This window comes from Ochotona princeps, chromosome 1 (assembly GCF_030435755.1).
Source record: "Ochotona princeps isolate mOchPri1 chromosome 1, mOchPri1.hap1, whole genome shotgun sequence".
NCBI classification, from domain to species: Eukaryota; Metazoa; Chordata; class Mammalia; order Lagomorpha; family Ochotonidae; genus Ochotona; species Ochotona princeps.
The window spans coordinates 82522491-82541602 of NC_080832.1; the positions used below are offsets into that span (position 1 = coordinate 82522491).

The 19112-nt window shown below is 39.0% G+C and overlaps 1 protein-coding gene across 1 annotated transcript in view; it reads right to left on the reverse strand.

Annotated features, from left to right (window-relative positions):
- Positions 1-2636: 2636 nt before the first annotated feature.
- The window catches only part of CD109 (CD109 molecule), a 128927-nt gene continuing 112451 nt past the window's right edge, over positions 2637-19112 (reverse strand). Inside the window, exons 26-33 of the mRNA XM_058661363.1 lie at positions 18303-18468; positions 16174-16364; positions 15638-15793; positions 14513-14578; positions 13014-13156; positions 8077-8224; positions 4759-4861; positions 2637-2975 (exon numbers count right to left, since the gene is read on the reverse strand). Coding sequence (XP_058517346.1) covers positions 2800-2975; positions 4759-4861; positions 8077-8224; positions 13014-13156; positions 14513-14578; positions 15638-15793; positions 16174-16364; positions 18303-18468 — 1149 coding nt within the window. The 3' untranslated portion in view covers positions 2637-2799. The remainder of the gene's footprint in view (positions 2976-4758; positions 4862-8076; positions 8225-13013; positions 13157-14512; positions 14579-15637; positions 15794-16173; positions 16365-18302; positions 18469-19112) is intronic.

A 19112-nucleotide genomic window follows, 5' to 3' on the forward strand; every position in this document is an offset into this window, starting at 1 on the left:
AAAACTAAATCAAAGATACTAGTGTTAGAGTGTAATGAGGAGATACAATTGCACTACACAATAAAAGGAAGTATTTTATTGACTGGGAATATTTTAATGGGTTTACTTTGTTTTTTAGAACTATAAGTGAAGTATTAACATGATAAAATCAAATATAAATATAAATATTATTCTGTCGTAGAACTGTCTATTAGTTTTCCCCAAAAATCAGTCTCTGGGACCACAGGAGAGTCAAAACCAGCAATGACATATGCTGGTGTCTCTATAAGGATCCCAGACAGTGCAGAAGGCAGAGGCCACATCAGCTGACACCAGCAAATGAACTGGCAGCACACTACACAGAGCAGTTCCAGCATAATCAAACTTAAGAATTTTCTAATACCATTCCTCTTACCCTATAAAGAAAATAATTTATACTAATAACTATGGCTATTGTATATAGTCTTTCTCTTCTTATGGCTATAATTTTGTAAATCACTTCCACTCCAAATCCACTGCTGGTAACACAGCAAATATTCTAGGAGAAGTAGAAAGAGAAAGTGGCCAAGATATCCCCACGGCATCAGGCAGTGCCAATCAACCCTTCCTCTTCCTCCTCTTCTTCACTCTTCATAAATTTATAATAAAAGTGAATTGATCACAAGGTGACTTTTAACTTGAACATCCCAAGGACATCACAATAAAAGGTATTTGAATTCATTTTTCAAGTGAACAAATGTAGTTAAAAAAGACACAACCCGCCTTCCCATTCTAGTGTTTCCTAACATACAACACTGAAAGTTGAGTATAAATTATTTACTGAGAATATAAGGCATTTACAGTCAGTCCAGAATTCCCTGGGCATGACAGGAGCGAGAGTACATCCTTGTCATCACCATCCCCAAATCTCATTGATGATTTTACCTGCCAGGAAGTCCCAGAATATAAAGGCCAAAAATACCATCACGAGATGCCTGGTCACAGGAAGTGACGTTTTCAGAACAGACTCTTCCAAAAGCGTTAACACACCTACAAATTTATCTTCACTTGAAAACAAATGTAAGAAGGACATGTGCTTGGTGTTTAAGCACTCTCTTCAAAGACCTCTCAGAGGGTCTACTTTCTACATGGAGGATACAAGCTTTAAATTATTGAAAGGTATCTAGAGTATCCCTAAGTAATACAATCTACTGAACTTTCTTAAAATTCACTAAAATAAGAACATCTTCTTAATGAGTTTTATATGATAGATTTGCATACTTACATTTTGATAGAGTCACTTTGACGTAGATGAAAACAGCATAAAGCAAACTCAGCAGAATCCATGAGAATTCTATTTCCACATCTATGTGACAGAAACACCATGGAGTTCTAGAGCAAGATTAAATCATTTCTTAGCTATACTAAGAAAGATGACAAATGAAAGTTTTAAAATAAATCTAAACTATGTCAATATGTTTAGAAGGGAATAGGGTAGTAATGACAAAAACAAGAGAGAAAAAAGAAAAAGGAAGTGGGAAGTGAAAAGAGAGTTTGTGCTTCACCCAGAAAAACAATACCACACTGCAACAACAGGCTGACCAATAATCTGGATGCTCTAATTTAAGAATACTCCTGAATACTTAATAGCCAGGCCCACTTGTTCTTATACAGCTGGCAGGCCAAATGGGGCTCAGCCCCTAAGCCTAGATGAAGTTTACAGGACCGCCTCAGCCATGCCTGCCCCAATTTCTTCCTCAATCCACAGGAAGGTGGTGTACAGTATTTGATTATACACTTGGCATCCTCGGGGTCTGCTGTTCCAAGCGTCTCTACTCCAATCACAGAGGGCCTATTTGGCAATGTTTTTTGTCCCTCGCTGCAGAAAACAAAGCCAGGGCTGCAGAGAGTGTGTGCCCACGGCCTGTTGGGGGCAGTGTTGAGCACATGCCTGGCTCTTTGAGCCAGCTTGGCAAAGCATAGGCAGACCCACTGTCCTTCGCCTCTCCAGAATGAAGAGCCTGCAGGGCAAAAACTGTGGTGGATCTGGAGTGGAAAGCGTCCATTTCGTGTGTGTGTGTGTGTGTGTGTGTGTGAGAGAGAGAGAGAGAGATTTTCATTTCCCATGGCACAATTAGGGAGTATTAGGGAGGATACGTCAAAAAAAGTTCATGGGAAATGGGATTAAAACAAGTTTAGGAGCAGGCACTGTGGCCCACAGATCAAGCTGCCACTTGCAATGCTTGCATCCCATATTAGAGTGTGGTTCACTTTTTAAAATTCTCCATCGACAATCTAAAAGGAAAGAAGTAATGTGCAGTTAAGGGACAGACCACTGGGACTGGGTTGGGGTAGGCAGTAGTGACAGGTGGGACAGGGCAAGGAGAAGGGACAGAACAAGCCCTTCCAGCCAGTCATCTCCAGCTCAGCTCTCAGGGAAGCCCACCTTTAACATGGACACAACTGCTGATGCCTCTCGAGTTTTAAGTCTCCAGGCTCAATTCTTTCACAAAACAAGAAAGATTAATTCAAAATAATACTTTTATTCTGGAGAAAGTAAACACTTCCCCCAAAGTCCTAAAACATTCCGAGAAGAGGTGGGTGAGGGGAAACAAAATATACAACTGTCGGCATTCTGGTCTTCCACAGCGGTCCCATGAAGAAGCCTCTGCAGCTATCCACACTAGGACCCGTTGGACACTACGCCTCCAAACTCCACAGAAACAAAGGAAAAAAATGCCTGCTCAAAATAATCAGAGACAGTATTCAATTATGAAAAACAAAATGATTACATGTATCTTCTGGAAATGTTTGTGTTTCATGGAGTCCTTAAAAAATGGATCACAGCCAACACTGCAAAGAGCACAGGAGCATGAAACAGGAGGCGAAGATGAGTGAAAAGTGATGAAGGGGGCGCCCTGCGCCATCCACACACAGCCCGCAGCCCGGGTCGCCACCGCAGAGGTCACAGGAGGACAGCTTTGCCTTGGAGTTGTAGCTCCTCACCGCCTGCCTCCCTGCGCGAAAAGACACACAGCAGTTTACACAGGGCCTTGCCAAAATGAAAGAGTATCTCAACCCACCTTCTGGAGTTTTTCCTCTCTTGCTCTCATTTTATTTTTTCTTCAGAAAACACAACTGAAATGCTCAAGGAAGGGCCCAAATGGTGATCCAATCTAGAAACAGTGTTGAGCTCCATCTATCTCCCACCAGCAGCTGGCCGGCATTGAAAGAGAACAAACCGGCTGCAGCTGGGCGGGCTGCAACCAGGAGCACTTTAATCTCTCGCTGGAACAGGGGGAACAGGGGCAAATGTTTAACCTCCTGCAGAGCTTGTTCTCCAAATAAAACCCCAATCTCTAAAACTGCTGAAAAGAGATATTATCCAGGACTTTACTGAAAAACAATTAAGTATCAAAGAACGTCTGGCTATGCAGTGTCTTCTGAACACTGAGCGTGTAGTATCTCAAATCTATTTAATCCAGGGAAAAAATAGAGCACCAGTCAACATTTTTCAAACTCTACAAAGTAGCTACTACACTACAGTCACTGTAAGATGTAAAGGGTTTTATTCTTACAACATTTTAAGAATACATTCCATTTTCAAACTCCTTCATGATTTTTTGCAAGGATTGCTTTTTTTATGCCATAAGTGTATTTATAGACTTTAAAAGGGGGGTTGGCGGCTTTTGCTTGCTCTGGTATTTCTCATGTCTTCATTTTAAACCAGTCCACTCTTAATATAATTGTTTCCCATAAAAACATGTATATTACCTAAGAAAATTTTTAAATATCAATTTGAGAATTTTGTAAATTCACTAACAAAACTGGGTAATTGGCATGGTCTTGGCATCTCCCCAGTATATGCCAGCCCTCTGCTTGGAAAACAAACGCTACCTCAATTTTTCTCCAGATCTCCTGCAAGAACTGGCTTGTTAACTTGGAAGGAAAGAAAACAGAGGCTAAACCTTAGTCTTGAACACTCTGCTGATAAGCACCACCAACAACAGTGTGCACAAGTTCATTTTATTGCAGTGTAGTTGTCTGTAAACTATCTCACCCATTAAAATGCTTACACATCTCATACATTCCGGCAATTCTGGGACACCTTCAGTGCTTATTTAGGACACATTACAATTAGAGACTGTACCACAGAAATCACACCCTCATTAAAGTCACTCTGACATAAACACAGATCGGTCCTAATTAACTTGAAGGTTCCCCAAATCTGTTATTTTCACATCCTGAAAGTCCTATCGCTTTATAAAGTAAGAAGTTGTCAGTAAAATCAGACGTTCAACTTATTTTCCGGAATATAATGCTCTTGTTGCACTTCAAAAAAATTCTGTCATGATGTGGTGTATGTCGTAACAGCACCAGAGACTCCCTCAGTGAAGCAATGGCTCCAGCCACCTGGTGCTAGAAGCCTGCGGGTGCTGCTCACAGCCTCTGCTAAAGCTCTCCGGTTATAAAACCAGATGGGACGAGCCCTTGGAATAGAAGCAAAGCCCTGGAAATGAAACATAACTGAACTTCTTTGTGCAGTGTGGAATAGTGTAGTAAAAACCTAAACTATCTTTTTTTATTACTTACATGCTACACATTATCCCACCCTTGTGAATTATCAACATTTAAGTGGAAAATTCACTTCCTGGATCCCCAACCCCCACATTTTCCCCTTCCAGTCCCCCCATAAAACCAGTCCAACAGGTGGCTACTTTCAGTGAACAAGCAAGTAAAGGAATGAATGACTGGCTTAACTTCAAAGATACTAGGAAGAACACTCTGGAACACACTTACTTGGTTCATAGTAATCCATTATGGACACCAAAGCATCTTGGGTATTTGAAACTTTAAAGTTTCTCACAGCAGGAATATCAACACAAAACTGGGTTTCATTTACCTTGAAAAATACAAAAGATTCTCAGAGGGTTGGCACTGTACACATTCATGACATGCCTTATTGTTAGAGCAAGCAGACAGAAACATGTTTAGAAAGGACTTCCATCCAAGAAGAGAAGATAAAGTACAGGATGCATCTCTACTTCTGAACAAAAGATGCACTCCCAATGAAGCTGCTAAACATATCTTGACAATAGGATGCTAAACCTTCTATCATTGCATATACCTACAATGTTATAATACGCTTAAATAGCAGAATGATGGACTAATGACTGTTTATGAAGAACTACATTATTGTAATAATATAGGGAAAATGAGGTGGGGCAGAGGGAAGTAAAGGTGGGTAGGGAAATGGGGCAGATAGAAGGGAAAATCCCTGAGACCATAGAACTATCATGAAAAATAAAAATTAAAAAAAAGAAAGGACTTCTGTGTGCCAGGTTCTACAATGAATACTTTCTAGGAATTGTCTCATTGAACATGTAAAATAGAATACAGGCATTGTTCTCAGGTCCATTTTCTTTGAAAGGATATTGAGAACAAGAGATATCACACAAGCATCAAGCCCTGAGGTACAGGCTTCAGGGACCTTGATCCCCTGTTGCTCAACCTCAGCAGTGGAAGGCTCACCCCCTCTGCAGCCAATCTCCTGGGCTCCCGCCCCGAGGTGGGGGTCAGGCCAGGGGCAAGTGATGCGCACCACAGGCGATGACTGGCTGATACGGAGTACTAAAACCACCCACTCCGCCGGCAAGACAGACAGCTTATGCCAATCGGGGCAACAACACTGCCTGACCAATCAGAAATTAGTAAATTCCTGCAAGCACTCCATTACCTGCCAGTAATAGTACACAAAAAAGTCAAATTAATTAATTTATTAATTAAAAAGCGTTAGATACTCAAGAATATGAGGGGCACAAAACAAACTCCAAAACCATTTATTACTCTATAAGAACTTCAAAATTTTTTTAAGTTCTGAATCAGGCGCTCATTTTAAACATTAATAATAAAAAAATTTCCGAACTGCAAAAGAATATAGAGATTGAATTAGTTTGAACAAGACTTTATCCAGAATAGTTTCTTAAGCATTAAAATAAACGGAAACATTTGGAAACTATCTTTTAAAAAATAGCTAGCAATATATTTCCAATTCATACTTAGAAAAACTGGAATAAGAAACAGACATACTTTCCCCAACTAATATGAAATCCTAGAAACAATCTTAATTTCAGTTCAACCTCTTGATTGCATACAGATATTAGCGAAAAGAATTAACTTACATACCACCACTTGGCAGATATAACAAGCAGAGTCTGGAATTCTTCATGTACATTTCCCTGACATATTTTAGGTATCTGAATCTTGGATCAGCACATTCACACAGCCATTGGAAGAAAGTATGAAGGTTATACAATATTTGTGTGTCAAGAGCAAATCCCTGAGATTACACTATGATTTAGGCACCTAAATGCTAAAGACAGTAATGTTTATCACTCTCAGACCTGTTAGAAGTTTCATGAAAGCATTTTAAAACTTGTAATTAAAGCTTTCACATCTAGCATTTAAGGAACTACATTTAGTAATTCCCTGAGGCAGAGAGTTCTCAAGTTAAAATCTGGATTGAATTTTTGAAGGTATAACAGTGGTAGTTTTCATGTATCTTGCAAAGGACATCAAATAAAAATTTAGTTATCAGGCCCGGCGTGGTAGCCTAGGGGTTGGAGTCCTCGCCTTGCATGCGCCAGGATCCCATATGGGAGCCAGTTTGTATCCCAGATGCTCCACTTCCCATCCAGCTTCCTGCTTGCAGCCTGGGAAAGCAGTGGAGGATGGTGCAAACCCTGGGACCTGCACCCATATGTGAGACCCGGAAGAGGTTCCTGGCTCCTAGATTTGGATTGATTCAGCTCCAGCCATTATAGCCACTTGGGGAGTGAACCATCAGATAGAAGATCTTTCTCTCTGTCTCTCCTTCTCTCTGTATATCTGCCTTTCCAATAAAAATAAATCTTTTTAAAAATTCATTTATCAAAACCTTCATAGGAATCACCATTAACAGTAATGTTGTATATAACTGCATTGTAATGCATTTGTAGTAAAGGGAGTGTATAGTTGCCAAGGCAAAGTCATCCAGACACAAAAACTGACCTAACAATAACTGAAAACATACAAGAGTACCTCAAAAAGTGCATGAAAAACAGTTAAAAGATAATTTCATTCCGATACAAAAAATTTTGAAATCTATGCATATGATGAGTCTTCAAAGAGCTCTTGGGGGGGTCAGTGGGGGCGAGAAGAACTAGCAAGGCCAGTGCCACAGCCTGATAGTTGGCCTAGTAGTGTAAGCCTCTGCCTACACTGCCAGAATCCCATAGAGGCACCAGTTCATCTTCCAACTACTCCATTTCTGCTCCAGCTGTCTTCTAATGCACCCCAGGAAAACAGCAAAAGATGGTTCAAGCCCTTGGGCTCCTGCACCCATGTGGGAGGCTGGAACAAGCCCCAGGCTCCTGGCTTCAGATCAGCCCAACTTCAGCCATGGCAGCCATTTGGGGAAAGAACCAAAGCATGAAAGACTCCTCCCTCTGTCTCTCCTTCTCTCTGCATAAATCTGCTTGGCAAATAAAAATAAATATATCTTTCAAAGAGAAAGAGAGCTCATAGGAAACATATTATGCAAAAACTTCATACATCTCAATTTTTTTTTGCATTTTTCCATGTGCTCTTTGAAGAATCCTCCTATGCATGGATTTCAAATTTTTTCATCACCAAAATCTCATCTTCTAATTTTATTTTTTCATGAACTTTTTAAAAAAGGAATCTATTAATACATTAGCTTCTCAGAGTCACAGCAAGTGCATTATAATTACTATAACACAGTTTTCAGCAATTCTTGTGTTAATGTGATACTATTAATACAAACAGAAAAACTTCCAGCAGTTTATAATTCTCAGAACACAATGATATATCCTTATTTCCTCCTTCTTTCTTTCTTGTTCACTTTTTTGAGATAGCATTTTTAATTTAAATTATACTCAAAGGCTTAAAGTTCCCCAAGGCTGAGAGTTCAACAAGTAAAAAGTAAAAAGATCCTAGTTCCTCAAGACCAAGAACTTGTTGAAGTATCCTTGTGCTGAAAGAAAGGCAGATCTCTGAACACAAGAAATGGCAGCTTCCTCCAAGAGAACTTGCTGAGATTTACATTTCACTACTTACAGAATCTAAATAGAGGTTGAGTTTTCCATGATCATGTTCCACTTTCTTCACAGTCTCACTCAAAGGAATTGCATCTGAAGGCACAGTAAAGCCACTGAGTAGGTTAACTTCCATGAGGGCCATGCCACTCTTATCTGGACCCAAAAACCTAAATCAAACAGGGAAAGTGGATGGGAGGAGAGAAAACACATCAGGAAAAACCTAAGACAGTTAGCCAATGATCTTCATGCAAAAATTTAAAATAACAAATCTTATCCCGATTACTGCTTAAATTCAAGTAGTTTTTTACACAAAGTTATTCTTCTTTACATGTTTGATATTCTTCTACATTTCAGTCATACGAGGAGTGATATGTGTAACACAACAACATGTTTACCTAACAGATGGTATGAACTGCCTGTAATGCAACAGGCTTGTGCTTCTAGATTATAACAGAAACAATCTACATCCTTTCCCAGATAACTCTGTTTTCTAGTGGTGAATCAAAACTGAGTTGTATTTTTCATTTTCATATTGATAGCATCAAACTCTCCAGCTGAAAGTAGGACCTAAGAGGGAAGCTTCAGTTGGCCTCATGGTGACAGCCCGCAGCCAAGTCCATAGCAACTTTTCTTCATCTAGTTTTAGAAAAAGAGCAGCAAGGCACAGCCTCCCTTTTGTTCTCCCACATACTTGGAGCATATTATGTGTTTTCTTTGGCTGCTTTGAGAGAATTACAAACCTCAGAAAGTTTTACTACACTGCATCCTGCTCTTACTGTGTTGTATACAATTTTGAACTTCAAAAGATCTAAGTATCAACACCATTTTGCTTCCATGGAAATAAATATTTGCCTAAAGTAAATAGGTGACATGAGTTTTTCATTTGGAGCAGAAGTTCCCAGCACAGGTATGGAAAGAAGTTCACCTCTACTGTAAAAGAACCATGGTACTTTTTGAGTTACTTCCTGTTGTCCTTTCAAATGGCAAAAGCAAAAAAAGGCTGCTAGAACACCTGCCAAACACGACTGATTGGAAAGCCATACAGTACTGCTAGTTCTGACCTCAGCTAGCTCGCAACCCAAAGCAACTAAAACCATCTGCTGGGTGGTTCACTTAGCCAAAAAGCATGCTACTGAATACTAATAATAGATTGAAACTAGAGGTGCTCGTATGTGAGCAAAATTACTCATGAGGGAAAAAAGCATGCTTTAACATTTAAAAGTGCAATGCAAATGGTACTTTCAGGACATCATCAAAAGTGCCTAGCTGATTTGGGTCGACCAGCCGGAGGCAGTAAGTCTTTGGTTTAATCACAACGATACACAGAAAATCTTGCTTAAGGTAAGGTCTTGGACCATGTTGAAGAGAATAAAGTGCCTGAAATCAAAGGTAAAGTTTCTGCAAAGTGCCACTAAAAACATTGACTTAATTTTTTTTTACATTTGACATCAGATATGTCAAAGAAAACTAGTAGCAGCATTAAAATCACCTTCATAAAACCTCTACCATAACATGAAAACATTTCCCTTCTTCAAGTCCCACCTATTAACCCAAAATCTGTTACCCAGGGACTGCTGCACTGCTGGTGCGGCACTAACATTTGAGGCATCTTTACGATGGCCCCTGCAAATGAGGACTTCTCCTAGCCCTTCGTTCCACCTTCTGCTCCCCACCAGCTTCTCCATCTGACATCTTTCAGCTTCACAAGACTCCTCTTCTCTGTCGTTTCTAAACTAGATTTTCACACGTTTAAGTATTATTTTATTAACTTTTTCTTACTCCACAAATAATAAGCTGCTCAGAGGCAAGGTCAGTGTCTTTTTGCTTCACCATTATACTACTATGGCTGACATTGTGCCTGGCATAGTCCTAGACGAGGTTCAACCAAAAGGTACTAAGTGAATTACTGAATGAGAAAATCGGAGATATAACAGCACCTAAGTTACAGAACTTTGTGAAGCTCCACTGAGATATGCATAGAAGTGTTGGGCATCATGCCTGACATGACAACGGTAAAAACAGTCTGACATTTGCATTCTGAAATTGTGACCAATTGAAAGATTAGTGAGAATAAAGGGAGTCTTTCTTCTCAGCTGAAGAGAAATCCCCTAATAAAGCTGAAACTAGTTCAGAATGCCCAAGAAGGTGAATAATAGGATAAACACATGTGTCATTTTACCCCAAAAATCATGAACAGTAAGGTCCAAAAACAGTACAGATGTTAGGAGGAGACTGAGTTCATTTAAACACTGAGAAGAACTACCGGAGATGATCTAGATAAGCATCTGTAAGTCGGGACCATATCCATGATTCCAGTCCCCAAGACACAACTGCAAGCAGAATGCTAGGGGATATGTATAAAGAGCCAACAGCTCCTCAGTGTCAGTCTATCTTTACAGTGACTCCCAACTGAAGACTAAATAATTCAGATATAAAGAGCTACATTACAAGGAAGAGAATGCAATTCCTCTTGATTTAATAACGTTCTCATGGAGTTGTTCTCAGACATCTATATGCATTAGAATAAACTGAGGAGGTCAGCTTCATTGCCTTGGGATAAAATCAGTAGGTCTGAAGTTAATACCCTTTTCCCTCTTCTTTGCACATTAACCAACAGATAGGGGACTAATATCCAGGATTTACAAACAGCTTCAGAAACTCAACGACAGCAAACAACCCTATGAAGAAATGGGTGAAGGAAATGGGCAGGAATCTTTCAAAAGAACAAATTCAAATAACTAACAGACCTATGAAAAAAATGCTCAGGCTCCCTAGAAATACAAATAAAAAACCACATGGAGGTTCCATCTAACGCAAGTGAGACTGGCCTACATTCAGAAATCTGCTAATACCAGCTGGTATGGATGTGGGGAGGAAGGGACCCTACTCCACTGTTTGTGGGAATGTAGGGTAATGCAGCTGCTACGGAAGTTGGTATGGATAGTGTTAAACAACTGAACCTTGATCTACCATATGAGCCAGCTATCTCACTCTTGGAAATATATCCAAAGGAAGAGAAATCTGCATATGAAAAAGCCACCTGCAACCCTATATCTATAGCAGCACAATCCACAACAATGATGACATGGGCACAATCCACAATATTGAAAATATGGAAACAACCCAATAGCCTGTTGAAAGAGGAATTGATAAAGAAATGTGGTATATCTACTCCATGGATTACTACTCTGTCTTTAAAATGAATGAAATTCTACCATTTGCAGCAAAATGGTACCAACTAGAGAACATTATACTCCGTGAAATAAACAAATATCAAAAGGACAAATATCATGTGTTCTCACTGATATGAGATAGCCTCATGCAAAATATAAAATAGATATATAAGTAAACATATATATACATATATTCATCTAGATGAACTGTATAATGGAGACTAGCATACCAAGAAACAAAGATACAGTGAAGTATGCATTTCTACTCCTGAATAAGAGATGGACTGTCAATGCAACTGTTAAATATATCTTGACAACAGGATACTAGACTTTCTACCTACACCTAACAATGTCATGATACACTTAAATAGAAGAATGATGGACTTATGACTGTTGCTGAAGGACTATACTGCTGCAATAATGTGGGGGAAAGAGTGGGGGCTAGAGAAAGGGAAGGGAGGAAGGGAAAATTCCTGATCCTATAGAACTATATTCAGGAAAAATAAAAATTTTTAAGAAGACAACCTCTGTGCAAAACAAAAGATACATAAGTACACGTGCATATACATATATTCTCATAGATGAACTGTATAATGGGGACTAGCACACCAAGAGACAAAGATACAGGGCAGTATGCATCTCTACTCCCAAATAAAATGAGGACTCCCAATGAAACTGTTAAATGTACCTAAACAATAGGACACTAGACTATCTACCATTGTCTATAACTACAAGCCATAATACTAAATAGCAAAATAATGGACTTGTGTCTAGTCATTGCTGAAGGACTATACTTTTGTAATAACCGGGGGAAAACAGTGCATGAGGGAAAATCCCTGTGCGTAAGTAACTGTATCATGAGAAATAATCATATTAATTAATTAATTTATTTATTTATTTTTAAAAACTTAATGCTTTGGAAACAGACCAATTTCAGAATAACCTTAATAACCACTTGCAGAAGCTTTAGTATCAGGGCACAATTATCCAGGATGAAAACTTTCTATACTGGAGTACTTTCCATGCATCTAAATAAAACTATTCCCAATATCAGAGTTTCATGTTCTTATACAGTTCTGAGTTAAAAGCATAACAGTTTTGATAAAATATCCAGCTAGAATAAAATTATTTTAAAAGAAAACTATCTCACAACAAAAACAACCACTTTGGGGAATGTTGAACATCATTACTTAAAGTTTTCCCAATTTTTTTAGTGATCAGTCAGTTTGTTTCTATTGATTTGAAAGGCAGAGACAAAAAGAGATCTTTTATCCTCTGGTTCACTTCCCAGTGTCTTCAACTTTCAGGGTTAGGACAAGCCAAAACCAGAAGCCAAGAACCAGGAGCCGAGAACTCAATTTGGGTCGCTGCCTAGATTATGTATTAGTGAGAGCCTGGAACTGGAAACAGAGTCAGACTTGACTAGGTACTTGTATATGGGATGCAGGCATCTGAAGCAGCAGCATGTTGACCACTATGCAAAATGCCTGCCTCCCCTCCTCCACCCTGAGTTCTCCTAATTTAGATCTCGACTTTATTTTAATGCAAATATTCCTGTTTAGCACAAATACAAGGAAAATATAAAATAATGTTTGGAAATTCCTATGAAATTCTTAAATAGAATTAATTTTTCTAGGTATTGATAGGAACTGTAGAAATAATTGAATTCTTCATTAAATACGATTCCCTGAATTGATACAATCTTACAATTACACAGAATTTTCAAATTCATAAGTTTTAATAAGAAAAAAGAGAAAGTGGAGGAACCTAAATAGATCCCTACCTTGTACACACATTTAAATTCACACGATTGATATCATCTTCATTGTCTTTTACATCAACATCTAAAGCAAAAGCTTCTTGACTTTGGATAGATCTTCGTCTTCTAGCAGATCCTGAATCTTTCACATTATAAATAACATTGAACTGCAACAAATGACCAATTACAACAATTAATCAGCAATCAATTATTTCAGGCCAAAGATGGACTCCCAGTGAAAGAATTGAATACATCCTAACACTAACATGATGGACTGTCTGACAATGTCTGGAAACACTTCAATACCAGCATGATGGACTTGTGACTGTTCATGAAGGACATCCATTGTAACACTAGAGGGGAAATCGATGGGGGGAGAGGGAACTTAGGGAAGGCACAGGCAACCCCAGAGCCTATGAAGCTATATGATAAAATGAAATATTTTTAAATGTAAAAAAAAAGAAATTAACTGCCATCATCATGCATTTAAAAAATTGGTTTCATTGGCTAATGGCATCACTATTAATAAATCCTGTTGTAAAAGTTCATTTTAAAACTATTTGAATTTGGGAAAATGGTTTGGTAGTACTCCAAAACAAGTATCATAAAACACTCTGAATGATATTCATGGGGTAATGCTTTTTTCAAAGAATGTAAAACATTCCCTCAAAGTGAAAAAGTAGAGCTATTGGCAACCCTTTTGTGAATATTCACTAATTTCTATGCTCTGCTGCCTAAATGGAGTCATTTTTCACAAACTGAACCCTGACAAACTCGCCAGTGACATGAATGAAAACTAGAACACGTAAAAGCCCTTGCTTATCAGAAAACTGTTTGACTGCTAAGGATTCTTTCTAATCAGACAACATTTTTCAAAGATGAAAAAACAAGTGATGGATTTCCTATTAATCTGGTTGTCTTCAATGTACTGCAGATCTGCCCCTGATGTGAAAGATACTATGGAAATATGGGTTAGTGTAAGGACCGATAGTCTTGCTTAAAAGCACCCCAAATCAGAGGCTTAGAAGGGGACCCAACATTCCCAGTGCCATCCCCAATTAGCAGAGAATAATGCTTTATTCCATCCATCAAGATAATTACTTAAAATACCATGTTGGGCTTATTCTTAGATGAATATTAAAAGTTGTAGGTAAAACATGTGTTTAGTTATCATGTTATAACAGAAACGCTAGGAAATCACAATTTGTGATCTGTATTTTCACAATGGAAGGTGGTAGCACCCAAAGATTCACATATCATGTTGGAGGATTTTAATCCTCACTCCAAGTAACCCTCCAAGAGATGTTTTTAATGAATTTTAAAAATATTATCTGCTGCTACCCACTAGTTGGCAACATTTTGAGCACTTTTATTAGGGAGTAACATATCTTGCCAAAGTCACAGAAGTGAATTATTAAGAATTTTGATGAAGATACATCTATGCAAAAGATAAGTGATTCCTTAAATCAAAGGATTATTATAAAGAATAATATTTAACTAAATATACAATCCCTATTACATACCTGACAAATAGCAAATCCTAAACCATTTGCAGAAATATCAAGTGTGGTTGGATATTCCACAGCAAGCTGGAAGAAAAAAAAGGTGGGAAAAAAAAACAGTAAGAGTGATTTTTTGGGCTTCTAGACCCTTCTAGATAGCACAAGAGATCCAGGGTATTCCTCATTAGAAGTGGAAGCAATCCCTGGAGAATGCTAACTGCTTCCCATGGTTCCACATACAAAAGCTATGGTTCAACCAGATAAGCCAGTTCAAGCGCACCATATTCCAGCTTTCTGGACCCTGCTCTTTGGAGGACATGTTAGTGCTACAGAATGGGTTAGTCTGCTGGGATTGATACATCAAAGAAAATATAAAGACATCTCCCCCCGCAACCTCCTTAAGACAGGAGGAGCCTGTCTTCCTAGGAGCCTGAGAACACATCATCGTTAACTGTGCCTAGCATTGACCTTCTTTTTCCTTTATCATCACACCTCTTCCTTCATTCTCAGTTTTGAAATTATCACATTCAACCATCGTCCTTAACATCCAAAAGGATTCACCAGGGGAATAAAGATAAGGATTAACATATCCCTTTAATACATTTTAAAGTACGAACTGTATTACTTATTTCATCAATTCTCTTTAGAGGACATAAGGTATAGTTGAAAAGAACATGTTGCTGAAAAGAACATGGTTTTTGGAGAAATTGACCCAAATCCTATCTCTACCATTACTAGTAACACAATCTTGAGCTAGTTACTAACCTCTCACAGTCTCAGAAGTTTTATTATGTATATTACAGACACAAACCTACTTGCTTATTAGAGTTGGCTTAAGAATAAATGCTATAAGAAACATTAAATAAACTAGCACCGTGTTTGGGGAGAATGGGAGCTCCATGGGTGTTCATTTCTTTCCCAATATGACATTATCCATATGATTCCTTTTGCAAATTTATCATCCCCTCCATCTTTCCTGAACTCAGCAATTTCAACCAAAGTGGGATAGCACTTGCTGCCTCCCCAATCTTGTTCTACAGGCCTCTGCCAACAAGTCTTACTGAAGTCAGTGACTTAGAAATAAAGCAGTCTTCCAGCATGCAGGATTACCTATGCACCATATTAAATAACTGCCCTTGTCCATACCTCTGCTGACTGAAGGAGCAAACGGCTGTGTGTCTCAATGTCAAAGCGTATAGGATTTGGTAAGTGAGGCCCCTTCACAGTCACTTGAATATTGGTCTTTTCTGTATTCATCAGGACTGCAAATTCAGACAGGGCCTTCAAGGCCACGATAGTATCCTAGTGAGGGAAGGAAAACAATGGCACAGGTAAGCAAACCTTGGGGACTCGAAAGGGTAAACTCAGCAAGAGTTAGGAAACCTACATGCTCTGACTGGAGCAGGGGAGGCCCAGAAATCATTCAGAGGATAGGAGTCCTGGATCAGTCACCAAGCCCGAAAAATGGCTACTGTGCATGGAAAACGGATTTATTCCACAGCTATTAAGCTCACAGGAGGGAAAATGAAAATTAGTAGCACAAACTTTGATTTCTACTGCTAAACTTTTCAACTGCTAAGTAATTTTATGAAGTCAGGGAAAAATTGCAACTGCAGCTTCCAAATGTGTATATACATATACACATACATATAGGTGTGTGTAGTTTTTAAAAAATTACTCACCTGAGTAGATGCAAAACCTCCCAGGCTATTTCTCTGTCTGCTTAGCCACCTCATAACTGGGAAGCCTTCAGACACCTTACGCTGCATGAAGTGTGAGAGCAGTGCATATGCTGCCACTTCAATGTCCAGGGAGCGTGGCTGCCAGGACTCAGAGAGTTTAGCACCTGAAGACACCCAGAACCGCATGCCTTCTGCAAGGGAAAAGCAATCACATTCTGCTCAAACTCCCAAAAAATACATTTTATGTTATTACTGACTCCTACACTATCAGAGTTCCACTTGGCTAGCTTAAATATATTTTTTACATATGCATTTGTGTATGCCAAGCAAATATTTATGTACTTGCACAGGCATATGTATTAAAGCATACACTTATGTGAATCTCTTTTTAAATTATTACAGCTTATAAATTTTTATCCTCTTCCTTTCACCTATATTTAAGAATGCTTTGATTAAAATATTTTTCCTAAAAGAAATCCCATATGTTTGGCTCAGAAATAACGGCTATAAATAAAAGGCATATTCTATCCCAGAAGATAAGGTGCATAACTTATCTGAGCCAACCATTACCAAAATATGTAAGAACACATTGTGAAGACTCGTATTCTGGGAATCTGTAATTAACCAACTCTGACGATCTGGGAAACTTCTCCATTTTCTACTATTTGAAAATTAGTGTTGTTAAATTCAAATTCCAAGCCCCTAACAACCAAAAAAACAAACAAAAACACACCAAGAACCAAAGTCCCTCAACAGCTTCCCCTAGCAATAACCCTGATCTGGCCCCTGGGGGACTATACTCCTTGAAGTTCCTCCCCCTCTCCATTGGTGGTGATCACACTCAGGTGGAATGTGAAATAACTATTTTCAAGCAAACAAGAATATCAGGCACTGAATACTTCGGCCTGTAGCTGGCTGTAGTGTGGATAGTAAGGGTGCCAGCAGAATCAATGCTAATGGCAACCACACAGTATTTCTACAGTGTCAGAAGTCTCTACACATTTTCTAAAGTTAGTCCTTGCTGAACGAATAGAAGTTTGAATCAGGGCATATTACCTAAAATGATTTCTGTCCATTTACCGCAACATTCACCACCTTCTCTCTCTCTCTCTCTCTCTCTCTCTCTCTCTCTCTCTAACACACACACACACCTGGATACTTGACTGTACTATAGAGATCATTTTAGTAATAACCATAGCCATACCTTTTTAAACTGTTTTAGTTCGAACACAGCTCCCCATTCAAAAAATAAATCTATGCAATCCACCTACCAACAGCTTTTTTTTAAATTTTCATTTCACTCAATTAGCATTTTAGCACTTGTTCTATGTCAGGCTATGTCCATTATCTAATTTAACTCTTACAGTAACAAATGTTATTGCAACTTTATAGGTATATGGGGAAACCGAAGCTCTTAGGTAAAGTGGAGAGCCAGAATTTGAACCCATAACTCCCCAGAACTCCAAGTCTTAAGAAACAAAAGGGGTTTTATAAAACAAAAATGGTACCAAGGACTCAAGGGTAACTGACATAGAACCGAACACATTGAGAAGAAGGAGCCATGGGCCCGGTACAGTAGCCTAGCGCCTGAAGTCCTTGCCAACACACATGCTGAGATCCTATATGGGTGCCGGTTCTAATCCCAGCAGCCCCGCTTCCCATCCAGCTCCCTGCTTGTGGCCTGGGAAAGCAGTCGAGGACAGCCCAAAGCCTTGGGACACTGCACCTGTGTGAGAGACCTAGAGAAGGCTCTGGGCTCCTCACTTTGGATTGGCTCAGCTCTAGCCATTGCAGCCACTTGGGGAGTGAATCAACAGACAGAGGATCTTCCTCTCTGTCTCTCCTCCTCTTTGTATATCTGACTTGCCAATAAAAATAAAGTAAATCTTTTTAAAAAATGAGAAGGAGAAGGAGTCACTTAATCTCTGAGATTCTACACAAAGCTTCTTGAGAGCCCAGACCAGCAACCCTATCAAACGTATCCTGACCTCATTCTGTTTTAGTTCTCATCTCACTCAGAAGACCCGACTGTAATCAAATTCACATTCAGCTTGCAAAATCTTCTCACATAATTTATGCACTTCATAATACAAATGGTCCATCAACCTCACAAGGGTCCCACAAATTACCTTTTTCTTCCGCTCTCTCAGTCAGCATACTCAAAGCATTTTCCGCTTCAGGACTCCCCACTGATGACAATGCATATGTTATAAGAGCCAGGGTATAATTGTCTCTAATTCCTTCTCTGAACTGCGACTCCAAAAATAGGATAGATTTTTGCACATCAATATTAGGCTGTGAAGAGAAAAACAAAGGACCATTCCTTAGGAGGAATAAGAAATAAGAAACAGAATTTTGACACTGTTTGTCCCCTGAAAATTAAACACAGATTAGAGCAGAAAATCTGGTTTACAAGATGTTTCTCACGTTTTATTTCAGATGTTGACGTTCTACATTTAGAGAAAAGTTCATCTCCAGCCCAGTACTGAGCTAGGAAAATGGTGGGAGCTTAAGCCAGAGAATACTATTACTGATCTTGTGAAATGCAGGCAGCAGTAACAGTAAAGCCATTACTCAGCAGGACAGCTCTGGAGTAAAACGAAGCCCATTAGCTTACTTTCCACACACATCTTATCCAGCCATCCTTGTCTGCTTAGCATACTGTTGGCGCCAGTGCACTTTGCACTGCATTAGCACACATTGTACTTTTTCCCATGACATTTTAGAAAAAAAAATAAAATTCTTCACAACTTACACTTGCTAGAACACATTGCCGATTTCATGTTTTTCTTAAGATTTATTTATTCATTTGAAAGAAAGAGAGAGGGAGAGAGAGAGGAAGAGAGAGAGATAGATCTTCCACCCACTGATTCTCTCCCGAAACAGTCACAAAGGCCAGCACTGGGCCCTTCCACAGCCAGGAGCCAGGAGCTTCCTGC